The 13,470-nt window shown below is 50.6% G+C and overlaps 1 protein-coding gene across 1 annotated transcript in view; it reads left to right on the top strand.

Annotated features, from left to right (window-relative positions):
* The window catches only part of SRRM4 (serine/arginine repetitive matrix 4), a 151,629-nt gene that overhangs the window by 115,747 nt on the left and 22,412 nt on the right, over nt 1-13,470 (top strand). The window contains exons 7-8 of the mRNA XM_070627125.1: nt 2,849-2,947; nt 5,957-6,113. Coding sequence (XP_070483226.1) covers nt 2,849-2,947; nt 5,957-6,113 — 256 coding nt within the window. The remainder of the gene's footprint in view (nt 1-2,848; nt 2,948-5,956; nt 6,114-13,470) is intronic.

Below are 13,470 nucleotides of genomic sequence, written 5' to 3'. Positions count from 1 at the left end.
ATATATGTTTGCAGTGTGTATATGTGTAGGGTGTATTGTTTTTAAACGTCTGTACATTTTTCAGCATGCAAACATTTGTGTGCGCTGTGCATACAAATGTATGCAATGTGGGTAAATAGTGTGTATGGTGTATATTTGCGTTCACACGAATGCATTATGTATGCCTGTGCTTATGTGAGCATGAACATGAACAGTGTCATGTTGGTGCACTGTCTGCTGTTGTGTGTGAATTCTACGCCCTCTGCGTGTGCACTGCTTATTAATCTGTGTGCATTATACAGATGGAGGCTGTGGGGTGGTTTTAGCTGTGCACATGCGTGTGCTGTGTGTGCATGAGTGGTTAAGGGGGCATGATCATGTGCGTGCACACGCGCGATTGTGTGTTTGCATCTGAGCCCTGGCTGCTGGGGCTTACGGCCTGGAGATACCCATGAAACTCCACCCGCTGTCTCAGGGCCCCGGCTGGTTCCCAGTTTATGGCTGGTAGTAGAAATTCAAATCAGCCAGCGCTGCCAGCGAGTTCAGTTCCCAGCCAAACAAAAGTAAATTTGGTTACAACTCATCTACTTTATACACTGCAAATGCTAGTGCGTGTGTTTTCCAATCAACTAATATTTTATCTCCCACCAAGAAGCTTCTAAAGGGAGGATCAAAGGCAATGAGATGAAAGGCAGTCGGCTACCGGGGAGGGAAAAGAGGAGGCAAGGGCGCAGAGGGAGGGCGCCAGCTTTGCTGTCCCAAGGGTCCTGTCACCCAAGGTCAGTGCGAAGGAGGGTATTTCAGCCACCACCACGGGAGCCTGGGGCATGCACTAGAAGGAAGCAGTAGAGCTCTGAGTTAGCTCAGGGGAGAACTTCTCGATCATTAAGCTTATTCAAGTCAAGAGGGAATTAGTGGTCTTATGTATTGCGTGTGCCTTCATGCTAAGCACAGACAGAGCGCATGTTCTTGGACACCTCCGCATCACTTGTCCAAGGGGGCTGCAGTATAGACGGCCACAGAGCCAGGGCCAGGGCCCAGACCCTAAGAGCTCAGGGAGACAAGGGCTGCCTGCCTGAGGGCAGCAAGGTGGCGGCCCTCCCCAGTGCCGAGAGCTGGATGAGTGCCAGAAATCGCTGGCAGGACATGAGAGAGGTTGTGTGAGCCAAAAGACAGAGTCGGGAGAGGGAAATGCAAGGCAAACAAAGCGCCCTGAGATGAGGGATCGTTATTCTTGCCGAGTCCTATGGTCAGGGCTGCTTCCAACCAAGGACCACGGGGCTGACGGGGCTTCCTTTATTCAACATCCCTTCTTGAGGGCCTCATACGTGGCAGCCCAGTGCTGGCCCAAGGACAGAGGTTAGCCAGACGCTCTCCCGGCTCGAGGAGCTCACAGGGCAGCAGGCACAGGAGACGAACATGGGACAGGTCACGGCACGGCGGTGGCACACGGAAGCCCAGGGTGCGGTGGGAGCCCTGGTGTGGAAGGAGGGCTGGGTGGTGACGGAGGCTGCCAGCAGGAGGGGTGTCCAGGCTGGGGCTGAGGAGGGAGGAAACCATTCTAGCTTTAAGCTCTGTGCCTCAGTTTCTTCATCTGTGAAATGGGAATAAGAGGAGAAGGGTTGTGAGGAGTAGATGAGTCCATTTAAGGAAAATGCTTAGGACACGGTGCCTGGGCACTAAATGTGTTGGATACGGGTTACCTCTCCTCCTCATCACCATCATCATCATCATCATCAGAAGGACAGCGTGAACCAGGAAATGGATCCAGGCAGTTCAGGGTTGCTTAAGCCTCCAGGCCAGGGCAGAAGATGTCATGCAAGGAGGCTGGAGAGCTAGGCAGGGGCTGGCTTCTGAAGGTGCTTGGGGATCAAGGTCAGAGTTTGGACTTGACATTAGGGCAGTGGGAAGGTTTTAAGCAGGGAAGGGAAATAGTCTGATCATTACAAGAATCCCTGAGTCCTCTCCTGGACAACAAGGCTGCCTCCCACTAGAGTCGTCTCTAACTCCCACTGGCTTGGCCCAAACCATTGCCATTCCTCGTACATCCTCAGTGACCACTGCTGCTGCTGCTGCTACTTCTGAGTTGTTGTCATCGTTTAGAGGGAGCTGAAGTAAGCTGTAATCATACCAGTTTTAGTAGCAGTGGTATTAATTATTGTTATTGTAATTTCTGTTGTCGATGACGTTTGTAACTCATTCTGAAAATGGGCTTTCGACTCCATGTTAAGAACTGAGACTTAATTTTCCAGGCCTGAGGTGACAAATTGACAGCCCAAAGGCCTAATTTACTCTGCAAATGTGTTTTGTTTGCCCCAAACAGTGTCTCTTTTTAAAATGAGCTTCCACTTCAGATAGGAATATTTCACATAAAAATCTGTATTTCTACATTCACTTGAAAAATTAGAAGACCCAGCAGCCTGCCACTGTCCTGGGGACAAAGCCACTCCTTTCTATAGCCCATGCCCTTCGGGTGACATTTTTTACTGCCTGACTGAGTCACCGTTGTGGTCCTGACTGGCTCATGCCGCTGTCTGAAATTGGGACTCTTGCCTTAGGTGAGGGAGAGGTGACGTGTGGAGGTGACGTTCGCATCCAGGGTGTGGTCTGCATCAGGCCTTCGGGCTGAGGGCCCCACGTCACCCAGGCCGTCCCCTGCAGGGCACCCATTTCCGCTCACTGGTGTTCTGCATGGCGGGTAGAGACCCGAGTCCCCAGGTGGGAAGCCGGGGGGTGGAGGGGCGGGTGGGGAGGCCTGCCTAGCTCTGGGAGGGGCAGTGACTTGGGTGCAAGAGGAAAATGGATGTCACAAGATCGAAAACCCTCTTTCTCCCCCTGCTCTTCTGACTTGCTCCTTCTCACCCCCCAGATCGCGAAGCCGGCCCCGAAAATCTCACCGCCACCGCCACCACCGCGGCCCGTCACGGTCCCCGAGCTCGGCGTCCCGCTCCTCCAGCTGTGAGAGCAGGTAAGCCCTCACCGCAGCCGCTGCCCCAGCCTGGTCTGAGCGGCCGCCCGTGTCATCAGCTCTGCCTCCTGCTGTCGCTGTCACTGTCGCGTTGGGGCCCCCCTGCCGGCAGAGGGACAGCCCATTGCCAGGCACTCGGCAGCTGTGGCCACTTCCCTGAAGAAAAGGCTGCCAACACTTGCTGCCTCCACTTAGAGAAGCAGCAGTAACCGTGCCTGCTACCATGTGTGCTTCCTACATGCAGGTGACACCATGCTGGGGTGCTGACCCCTCCTCCTGTGTCAACTCATGTGATCCCCTCTACAGCCCTAGGAAGCAGGTACCACTGTTACCCCATTTTAAAGATGAGGAAACTGAGGCACAGAGACGTTAAGGAGCTTGCTCGTCACTTAGTTACTAAGTGACAGAGCTCATATTGAACTGGGCAGTCTGGTTCTGGACTCTGCACTCTGACTCAGAGTTGCTCTAAGCACAGAGAAGCTAAGCAACCTATGAAAGGCCACACAGCACAAAGAACCTAGTCTGGAGGCCATTCCAAGTCAGGTTTCTCCTGACCTGGACCCGTTCTGCGCTGATATGTTGGCTGTCCCGGCCTGAGAAGGGCGACAAGGGTTCTCTTTTGGATGAGAAGGAGATCAAGAAGAAGGAGAAGCAACGAGGACTTTGCGGACGTTCATGATTGAAACTGCCGACGTCCAGCAGGAGCACACAGGCCTCCTTGATCGTACCGGCCAGCTTGCGGATGTCAGAGGCTGCTTTTTTCTTCCTTAAGTGCTTCTCGCACCTGGCTACATATTCACATCACCTGGGAAGATTTAAAAATCTCATCCCAGTTAAATCAAAATGTCCAGAGGGAGGAGGCGGAGGAGAAATATTTATCTAAATCCTACTGCGTGCCGGGCACTGTGCTACAGTTAGAAATACGTTTTCTCTCTTAATCATCCCAATAACAGCACGAGCCAGACCGGGGCTTCCCTGCTCCGGCTGCCCTTTCCCATCCCCTGGGAAGTTTTTACAGACACCAACGCCTGGGTCCCACCCTCTAGACTTTCTGATTTAATTCGGATGAGGTGGGGCCAGGGCAGCGAGATCTGTAAATCTCCCCAGGTGGTGTGAACATGGAGCAGAGGGTGAGAAGCATTTGAGAAAGAAATGCAGCCCCCGACATCTCGAACTATCGCTGGTGGTCCTTGGTGTTCACGCCAAATGTCAACGATTGCAAAGAACATCGACATCAGACAAGGCTGTTCGCTCTGGGACCCTGAGTGATCACGACAGAAACAAGACCCCTCTGTAATCCGGTCTGAGCCCAGAGGAAACAGGAACTCTGTCCAAAACGCAAAGGCGCCCCAGCGTCTCTCCGTCCTGGCTGACAGGAGTGACTGCTGCTTCTTTACCACTCAGAGCCTTGGCCTCAGTCTGGTCTGCCCTCCTTCTAGAGAAGATTCGTGAAGATACTGAGTCAGAGGATGGGCTCTGCTTTCTGATGGCATCTAACCCAGAACAAAGCCCCCATTCCTGAGACGCTCCCCAAAGCCAGCCACCATACGCCCAGAGCAGGTTCTCGGTACCACCCTGGCACAGAGCCATCCTCCCCTCCCCCGTGCGCGTCCTCCCTCACGGCCAGGAGTGCTCAGCGCCTGGGCAGCCGCAGGTGGGCTCCTGGTGGCTTTTGTCTAGAGGGCATTGATGCGCTGGGCTGAAGTGCCTTCCTGACGCGTCACAGCTGAGAAAAATGTCTTAGTGGGCAAAGGGGGGCGTGGGGGGGGGGTCTGAGCAAGGTCATGTGACTGGCAGAGCTGGGACAGGGACCTGGGTCTATGTGACGCAGCCTGAGCCCTTCGCTTCCAGCCCAGGCTGAATCAGCTCTCGGCAGCTAAGCCCTGCAGGTTTGGGCCAGAGGATGGCGCCGGGCCTGCCTCACACACTCGGGGCGCTCCACCTTCCCTGTCACTTACCTCTTAGGGAAATGGCTCACATGGCAGACCGCAGCCCCAGCCCTCCTGCTGTCACCTCCCCTGGTGGTGCTGTGGTCTGAGCTCCCCAGTGTCTATTGGACTAAGGGACACTCCAGCATGCATGGGAGCAACCTGAGAGCCGGCCCTCGGACCACACCCCCAATAGAAGAATGATCTGGAGGCCCCAGAGCAGGGAAAGACACTCCAGAGCAAGAACCAGAGGCATCGGTTCTGATGGGAGCAGAAAAGTCTGCCCTGCTCCTGGTTCTGCCACTTACAAGCTGTGTGACCTCAGGCAGTTTCCTAAACATCTCTGAGCCTCAGCTCCCTCATCAGTAAAATGGGAAAGTAATACCTGCCCTGTCTGTGTCTTCAAGCTGTAGAGAGGACTGTGAAAGGACCTTCAGAGGGATTTACAAGTGCCATTCAAATCAATAAAGTGTTATTTTTATTCCTACTGTGGCTCAGAGCTGACGGACTACGCAGAATCCAAATATACTCGTTCTATGGAGTCAGAGATTCCTTTGGTTTCCACTGCAGACAGGGCAGCGAGATCTAAATCTGACAAGCATGCAGAAGGCATCTTTGTCATTTTTGTCAGCTTTTGCTTTTTCCCAAAAGTTTTGGGTGACAGTCAATAGGATGCCTCTATTTCACAGATGGCGAAGTCACATACACAAAGACACACAGATAAACGCAGTTATATTTATAGGCAAACACATGAAAACACAGATGGACACACCCAGACATACACACAGTCACAGACAGACGGACAGACACACAGGTGCACAAAGGACATTAAACTGCATCAGAATAGGGACCTTTTCCGTCTTCACAGCTGCAACCCCAGCTGAATCAACGTTTGTTGAATGAATAAATGAGAGGATGAGTGAATGAATGGGCAGGTGGGTGGGTAGATGGATGGACGCCACATAGTTCATACAAGCACAGCCAAACACACTCTGTCACCCACAGATCCTGCTGGTCCCTAACCACCTCTCTGCCACGCTCCCCTTCAAAAGATCCTCAGATCTCTCCCTCCTGCCCGCAGGCACCGTGGCCGGTCCCCTGAAGAAGGGCGGAAGTCCCGCCGAAGACACTCCCGCCGCTGCTCCAAGACCCTCTGCAAGGCCAGCCCCGAGGCCCGGTCCAGCCGCCCGCCCAGCCAGCCCCTCCAGATGCTCAGCCTCCTGTCGGCCAGGGCTGTAGTAAGTATTCCGCACGGCCTCCTCTGCCAGTCTTGGCCCCGACGCCTGGGGGAGGTGGAGGCACGAGTTCAGGGCAGTGTACAACACATGGTCATTCAGTTTCGGGCAAATATCCCACTGGTTTCAGACCTCATTATTGACTCACCAGACCATCATTCGCCAGCCTTGGGCAGCACTCGGCTTGGGAATTTGGGGTGGGGGGGAAAGGAGGGGAGAAAAATGAAAACTAAAATACCCAGTCTTTTTATCAAGGGAACATTGAAAACTATGTATTGGTCTCCAGAGTGCCATGTGCAGGAATGCATGTGTGAGACACCGTAGGTTTCTTTAAGGAGGAGGGAAAAGGGGGTATTTGATGTCACAGAGGCACTCCAGCTTTCCAGTGAAGTCACATCTTTGATGGCAGCTAGCCTGAAGCATTGCTTACCAGCTGGGGTTTGGTTTCACCTGTATAAACACGGCCTTGAATTTCGATGACCTTTGTCCTCTCACGTGTCCACACAAGGTTTCAGGGAGTTGAGGGCACAGCAGCCCTCACTAGTCCCTTCCACAGATGGGACAGAAAAACCAAGGCTCAGAGAGGTTAAGGTCTGGGGAGAAGACACAGAGCAAAGCAAGAGCAAATCCAATGTAGCGGCCCAGCATTGAATGGAATCATGCCATGCTCCCTCAGGTGGACAAGGAGGAGCTGGAATGTGACTTCAGACAGTTTGACACTAAGAGGTTTCCTCAGCAAGAGATTTGGGAGCTGGATCTGAACACAAGTCCCAGCTTTGCCACTTCCTAGCTGGGTGGCTTCGGGAAAGTCACTTGACCTCTCTGAAACTCAGTTTTCTCATTGGTAAACTTGAAATAATACCCCCTCCACATGGGACTGTTGGGGTTATCCAATAAGATAAAGTATGTGAAGGCCTTGTGTGGCCTCTAAAGGGACAGACAGACAAATAGGAGACTCAGTGTGGACGTAGCCTACACTCATGGCTGACAGCTGGGAAGAGAGCTGTCTCCTCTAGCTACGAGAGAACCTGAAAATCTCAGAGAGCTGCTCCTTTAGAAAAGACGAGGTGGAAGTAAGGAAAAGCTTGGGGTGCCTGCTGGGAGGTCAAGGAAGAGAAGGTGACCATAAATACTAATTGGGCCTGGTTGACACAATAGTTATTACCTGCAGTGCATTCTGGGAAACTTCTTTACCCATCAAGGCACCCTGTATCACCAACATCTGATTTTGCCCAAATCCTCTGCCCAGCTGGACTGTCCCCAACTCTCCCAGGCCCCTCCTTTGCAGAGATGCCTGTGGTTGCCGAGTATTTTGCAGATGGAAAATGCCCACCTGCCTTCTCCCCTCCCTGAATGTCCTATAAAGGTCTTCCCAGTATGGCAAAGAGTCGCGAGGCCTGGGTTCAAGTTCCGGCTTGACTGGAGAATTCCTCTTAGCCTAACCTCAGCTTCCTTATCTGGAAAATGGGCATGATTATCCCACTGGTCTTCCAGGGGAATTGTTGCAAAGATAGATATAAATTCAAAATATGAGCAATAGAGGGTGGAAGAATGTTTTTAAGTTAGTAAATGCCACCCATTCTCCCTGGTCATGGATTTGTGGCAGCCCATTTGGTGGCCCCAACTGCCCCTCACTAAAAAGAGCCACTGGGGGCAACTGGCTTATGTCTTCTCACCTGCCTGGGGTGGTTTCCTAGCAGGTCAGGTCTGTCAAAATGTTGCAAAGAGGTGAATGTTGCAAAAAAAAAAAAAAGGTATGGTCCTCCCAATACCAGCTGGTGAGGTTCCAGATTGGCTGTTGGTTCTGCAAGCCTCCATGTGTCCCCGTGGGCCCAGCCCCTATCAGAAGAGCTGGAAGCTCATCCATACCTAGAGGGGAGAGGCCTTAAGAGCTCACCAAATCAATGCCCTGATTCCAAGAAGAGGAACTGAGACTCACAGAAGAGTAATGGCTTCCGTGGTCAATGGAATGTAAGAGTTGTGAAAAACAGGGGGTTATGACAATGCAGTCAAATCTGGCTCTGAACTAAGGGTAGTTACTTAAACCTTTTGGAACCACAGTTTCCTCATCTGTTAAAAAAAAATACAGATAATAAGTCTCTTCTTCAAAAGCCTTGTTAGGACCAGAGCAAAATAATGTTGTAAACTGTCGAACCCAGTGCTTGGCATGGGACAAAATCCGGCAAGTATTAGTGGGCGTTATGATGACAACATTCCAGATGCTGGCTCTGTACTTAGCAACTGTGGAAGCTTGAGCAAGTTATGCAAACTCTCTGTGCCTCAGTTTCCTCCAAATCTGCAAAACAAGAATGATAATAGGACCTGCCTGCTAAGAGGTATGTTAGGAGGATTCAATGACCTAATGTAAGTAAACATTTTAGACTGCAGCAGGCAAGTGGTAAAGGGTCTGTCATGGTTGCTGTTAATGATGGCAGCAGGAGTATTCACAGCGGACGTGGTCATAGCAGCAGCAACAATAGCAGCAGCCCTGGTCATAGCCGTGGTCGTAGCCATAACAGTGGTCTGGTTCCAGGTCCAGGCTAGTCAGTGGATGATTTGGGATTAGAGCCAGGCCACCTGCTCCCCTTACTTTTAGTTTCCTTCCATCCTAGATAGCGGCTGCAGCCCGAATGGCTGCACCCGTTCATGGTTGCCTGACTCCTGGGGGCCTCAGCTGCCCCCCAAGTCTGGTCCTCTGAGTGCACTCCATGCTAATCCCTTTCTCATCTTCTCTCCTGCAAAGGCAGAGATGGAAGAAAGTGGCAGGCTGGACCAAAGGTTTCCGAGAGTCCTGGCCCCAGGAGTTTTCCGAGCTCTTTGTCTAAGAGAACAGCAAAGTCGCTGTCATTGAATTCCCTGTTCAGTCACTCATTCAAATGACCAGCGATCTAGCGAGCATCTGCAGAGTCAGCCCTGATGTGGCTCTCAGGATCCACTGAAGAAGAAACAATCTGTGCCTCTTTAGAGGGACACAGACAAGGTCAAAACCGTAAAAGACAATACACAACGATTGATGGGGAGATGCTGAGATGGGGTGGAAGGTAAGCAGGCAGGGAAGGGAATTAGGGTTAGGATTAGGTTAGGGCAGAGAAGGCGACAACTGCCTGAGAAACTAGTAGCCAAAGGAAGCAGGAAATGAAGACTGGAGATGGGGGTGGAGACAGGATTCCAGGGCAAGAGCTGGGGCTCTGGAGCGTGGAGGGCCTTCTATGCCATGGTTCCTGCCACATGCCACTGCAGGCATTTCATATGCACAGCTCTTTAAAAGATCAGGGAGGGGCACATTACACCCAGGGGGCATATTTGCATATATGAATATGCAAATGTGGGTTGTGTCTTATGGAAATCCTAGTTGGTGAGCTAAAGATAACGTGAAGCCCTCTTGTTCTGTCAGAGCCCAAATCCAAGTGGAGGGTCCTAAGGTGATGATTTAGGGACCCCTCCCAGCCTCACTCATGTTCCTTATCTCCACTCGACCATCTCTGTTCAAGACATTTGGGAGACACAGATATGAATAGAACACCCCTCCTGACTCCAGGGCTCACAGTGTAGGAGTCAACAGCAGCTGCAGTTGAGTGAGATAAGTGTTGTAATGAGGGCTGAGACCAAGTTGGTGAGCACCAGCATCTCCTCAGTTGCAAAAATATTCAAATACTTGCACACCAGTTGGTAAACAGACTCTGTCACTAGCCCATCCCCCAGTCAAGGCAGCCATCCCTTCCCTGCCCTGGTACCTTCTGGACCTTCTCACAGTCCAGCAACTAAAGAGTGACACCTGACAGCCCTTCAGTGCCAAGGCCAGCTACCTTCGGGTGGAGCAGTACCCACACTCAACCAGTTGTTGAATATTTTGAATATCACCCCCAGCAGTGATGGAAGCAAGTACAATGTGTAGTAGGACCACAGAGGAAGGACCCAAACAATGTTGTCTTGGTGTCTGAGAGGGCTCTACAAATAAAGGAACATTTGACCTGGGCTGTGAAGGATGGGTAAGAGTTCACCAAATTGAGATGGCCAATGAATAGAGGGAGGATGAAATACCACTATGTGCCAGGCACTGTCACATACTTTATTTTTTGTTCTCGTTTGATCCCCAAAATAGTTCTTTGAAGTAGATGAAATTATTATCACCATTTTTCGGATGGGAAAACTGAGGCTCAGAGAGGTGAAGTGACTTAGGTTGGTAGCCCAATTGGGAGGAAGGGGAGCTGCCTGGTATGAATGGTGGCTGGTGCCTTAGAAGCTTCCTCTGAGAGCCAGAGGACCGACTGGGTGACAGAGAGGCTGGTGGCCCCAAGGTTTGGCCAAGTCCTTTCCCTGTTGCCTGAAGTTCTCTGTTAAGTCTGTCTTAACTGGAAAGGGAATCTGGAGGGGGGCAGATGAAGACCGAAGCTAGACCAAGGAGAAGGGCAGGCTCCTTTTCTCCTCCTCCCATCTCCAGCTTGGGCCAACAGTTGCCACGTACTCCTTGTCGCAACCTGCACAGATGCCATGATAAAAAAAAAAAAGCAGAATTGGGGGGCCATCAGAGGGGGCCTTGTGAAATCTGGAAGCAATAGAGGGAAGTGACAAAGACAAGGGCTTCGGAGCAAATCTGGATTCTCTGGAATTCTTGATCTCATCTCCCTCTGAGACCCTGCGTGACAGCAGCGACTAATGCTTCCGGAGTACTTACTGTGTTCCAGGCTGAATTCTCTACTTGTCATCTCATGTATTTCTAATAATAGCCCTTCTAGTATCTAGGAGCTCCCACTAGTATCCTCAATTTACAATGAAACTACAGCCTAGAAAAATTAAGTAAAAGGCAGCTATGAAATGGAGAAGTCAGGATTTGAACCCAGAAATTCTGACCTCAGAGTCCATGTGCTTAAATTACATGACCTCCCTCGTGTCATTTCACTTTGCCGGGCCTCAGTGTTCTCATCTGTCCCTTGGGCTAATAGTCATATCTACCTCATAGGATGGTTGTGGGGATGGAGTGATATAAGGGATCCATTCATTTAAAAAATATGCATTAAGCACCTACTGTGTGCCAGACACTCTTCCAGGCACTGGGTGAACAGCAGTGAGCAAGGCAGACCAGGCTCCTGCCCTCATGCAGCTTCTGTTCCATGAAGACTTAGCCCAGTACTGGGGACATGACATTCAAGACGCAATAGCTGCTAGTGTTATCATTTGTCATCACAGTGGCTTTATTGAACTTACTCCAAATGAAGGACATGACATTTCTGGAGTATCTCTGGCCTCAAAGAGCTTAATGACATCCAAGATCTCAGGTGAACTTCAGAGCAACTCTAGGAGAAAGGCAGCACCGCGATGTGCTTCCCATTTTGTAGACGGGGAAAATGGGGCTGAGGAGGAATACATGGATGGCCCGGGCCTTCGGACCCCTGACCCAGGCTCTCGCACATTCTGCAAAAGCCTTCAAGCTCTTGCTCAACTGAGAGCCTCAGCATCCAACGCCATTGATTGCAGCTTAGAGAAGAGAGGGACCAGAACGCAGAAGGAGGGCGGTGGGAGCTTTAGGGAGGGGCCGGACCAGTTGTGTTTGAAATGGAAAGTGGCATAGCATTGTCGATTTTTACTTTTGCCAAAGAAAGACAAAAAAAGAAAATCGCCATTGTCTATCCCGAAAAGGCCATTTTGCCCTCAGAAGAGGTAGGACAGCCATGACCTCAGAAGAAAGGATGAGCCTTTAAATCGAATGCATTGAGCTGGAGGAAAACTCATGACATTGAACTTATTTTCTCTCCTTTCCATTTGGGCTGAAAAACTGATCTAACTGGATCCATGTAGAGATTTTCAAGAACCTGTGGACTGTGGGCTGGGGGCCGTCAAGAGGGGCTTCAGAGAAATGGGGAGGCCGAAGGGGAGAGGAAGGCAAATCACCTCCCTGGGCCCACAGTCAGCAGCAGTGCACAGCCCTGTGGGGTCCTCCCAGCCCCAGAAGGTCTCCCTATCTTTTTCCACCCCCGCCGCCTCCCCACTGAACTCCCAACAGGTCAATGAATCCATTCTTTTGTTGTCTTCCTAATTAGTGTGCAAAGGAAGATAACAACAGCAAGAAAAATAAACTTAATGTCTCTGTGAAACAAGAGGATTTTTTTTTTTAAAGGAATAACCAGAACCCTCTAGCTAAAAGCTCTGCCATGCAGTTCTATATTCACAAGAGAATTTCCAGTCCCCCATATGGCAGGGAGGGAAAAAAATTTATAGCCATCTCTCTCCATGGGGCCGTTTGAAGCTCAGTAAATGGACTTGTTCAGTTTAATTGGAATTCTCTTCTTGATTGTATTTCTGTAACCTATTAGGCCGTGCTGCCTCTTGATCTCCGAATTCAGCTGAAATTAAATTTTGAAGTGTAAGTGAGAGGTTGCCTTTTTTCCCGTTCTTGATTAAATAATGATTTGAAACAAAAACAATAAATAACAGTGCCGGCTCCCCTGGAGGGAAGACAGAGACTCCCAGTGAAACACCAGGGAGCCGGAGTTCGTGAGGGGGGGTTAATTACTTATTAGAAAAACCCAAGTGTTAACACCAAGTATATTAAGGAACAAGTTGATGAGGGAAGCTTGAGATCAAAAGAAGAAAAATTAGAGCTTCGTATGGGAGGGGGCTAAGAGAGTAAAGGGGAAATACTTGTTTGCTCTCCTCCAATGGCCATGAGTTTGCAAAAAGCAGTTTGTCCAAAAAAAACTATCTGAGATTGGCCATCCCGACCCAGAAGGGAGGAGTTTGTAATGGCTCTGGGGTCTGGATATAGTTTAACGGCTCTGGTCTCCTGGCTCCTTTCGTTGACAAAGGCCGAGAGGGATTGAAAGGGTGGCGATGGGAAGATGAAGCAACCCGTTTCAGAGTTCCGGAAGGGAGAGATGAAACATCCAGGACGCACTGTGTTTGTGCTGCTTTCAGAGCAATCAGGGTAGCAATGCACACCTGGAACAGAAGGTCACAGACCCAGCTGTCTCAGGGGCCAGGCAGCTGGTAGATGTAAGCAACAGTGACCCCATGGGGCCTGGGGCCAGAAGAGCTCATGCCAATTATTGCCAAGCAGGAATGTGGACCCAACGTTGCCAGATCTTATTTTTCAACACAAACTAGAAACAGGGTTGTTATGTGAAACCACCCTATTCTACGATGTTGGCAGTTCATTCAAATTTATTTTCAAACATACTAAGAGAGCTGAAGAAGGCACATCTGACACAAAGCACAACTTGGCCCCTCAGCTTCCCAGTGAGGATTTGGGGTGTTGAAGCAGACACTATTCATTTATATCCCCTCACCCTTTCCCCCCACTTCAGGGCACATGGCCAACTTCCATCTTCCAATGTTCTCTGGCCTCCAAAGGCCACTTTGCTTG

Source organism: Equus przewalskii, chromosome 7 (genome assembly GCF_037783145.1).
Source record: "Equus przewalskii isolate Varuska chromosome 7, EquPr2, whole genome shotgun sequence".
Lineage (NCBI taxonomy): Eukaryota > Metazoa > Chordata > Mammalia > Perissodactyla > Equidae > Equus > Equus przewalskii.
The sequence above is the reverse complement of the archived record's forward strand: the minus strand, read 5'-3'. Positions and strand labels throughout refer to the sequence as shown.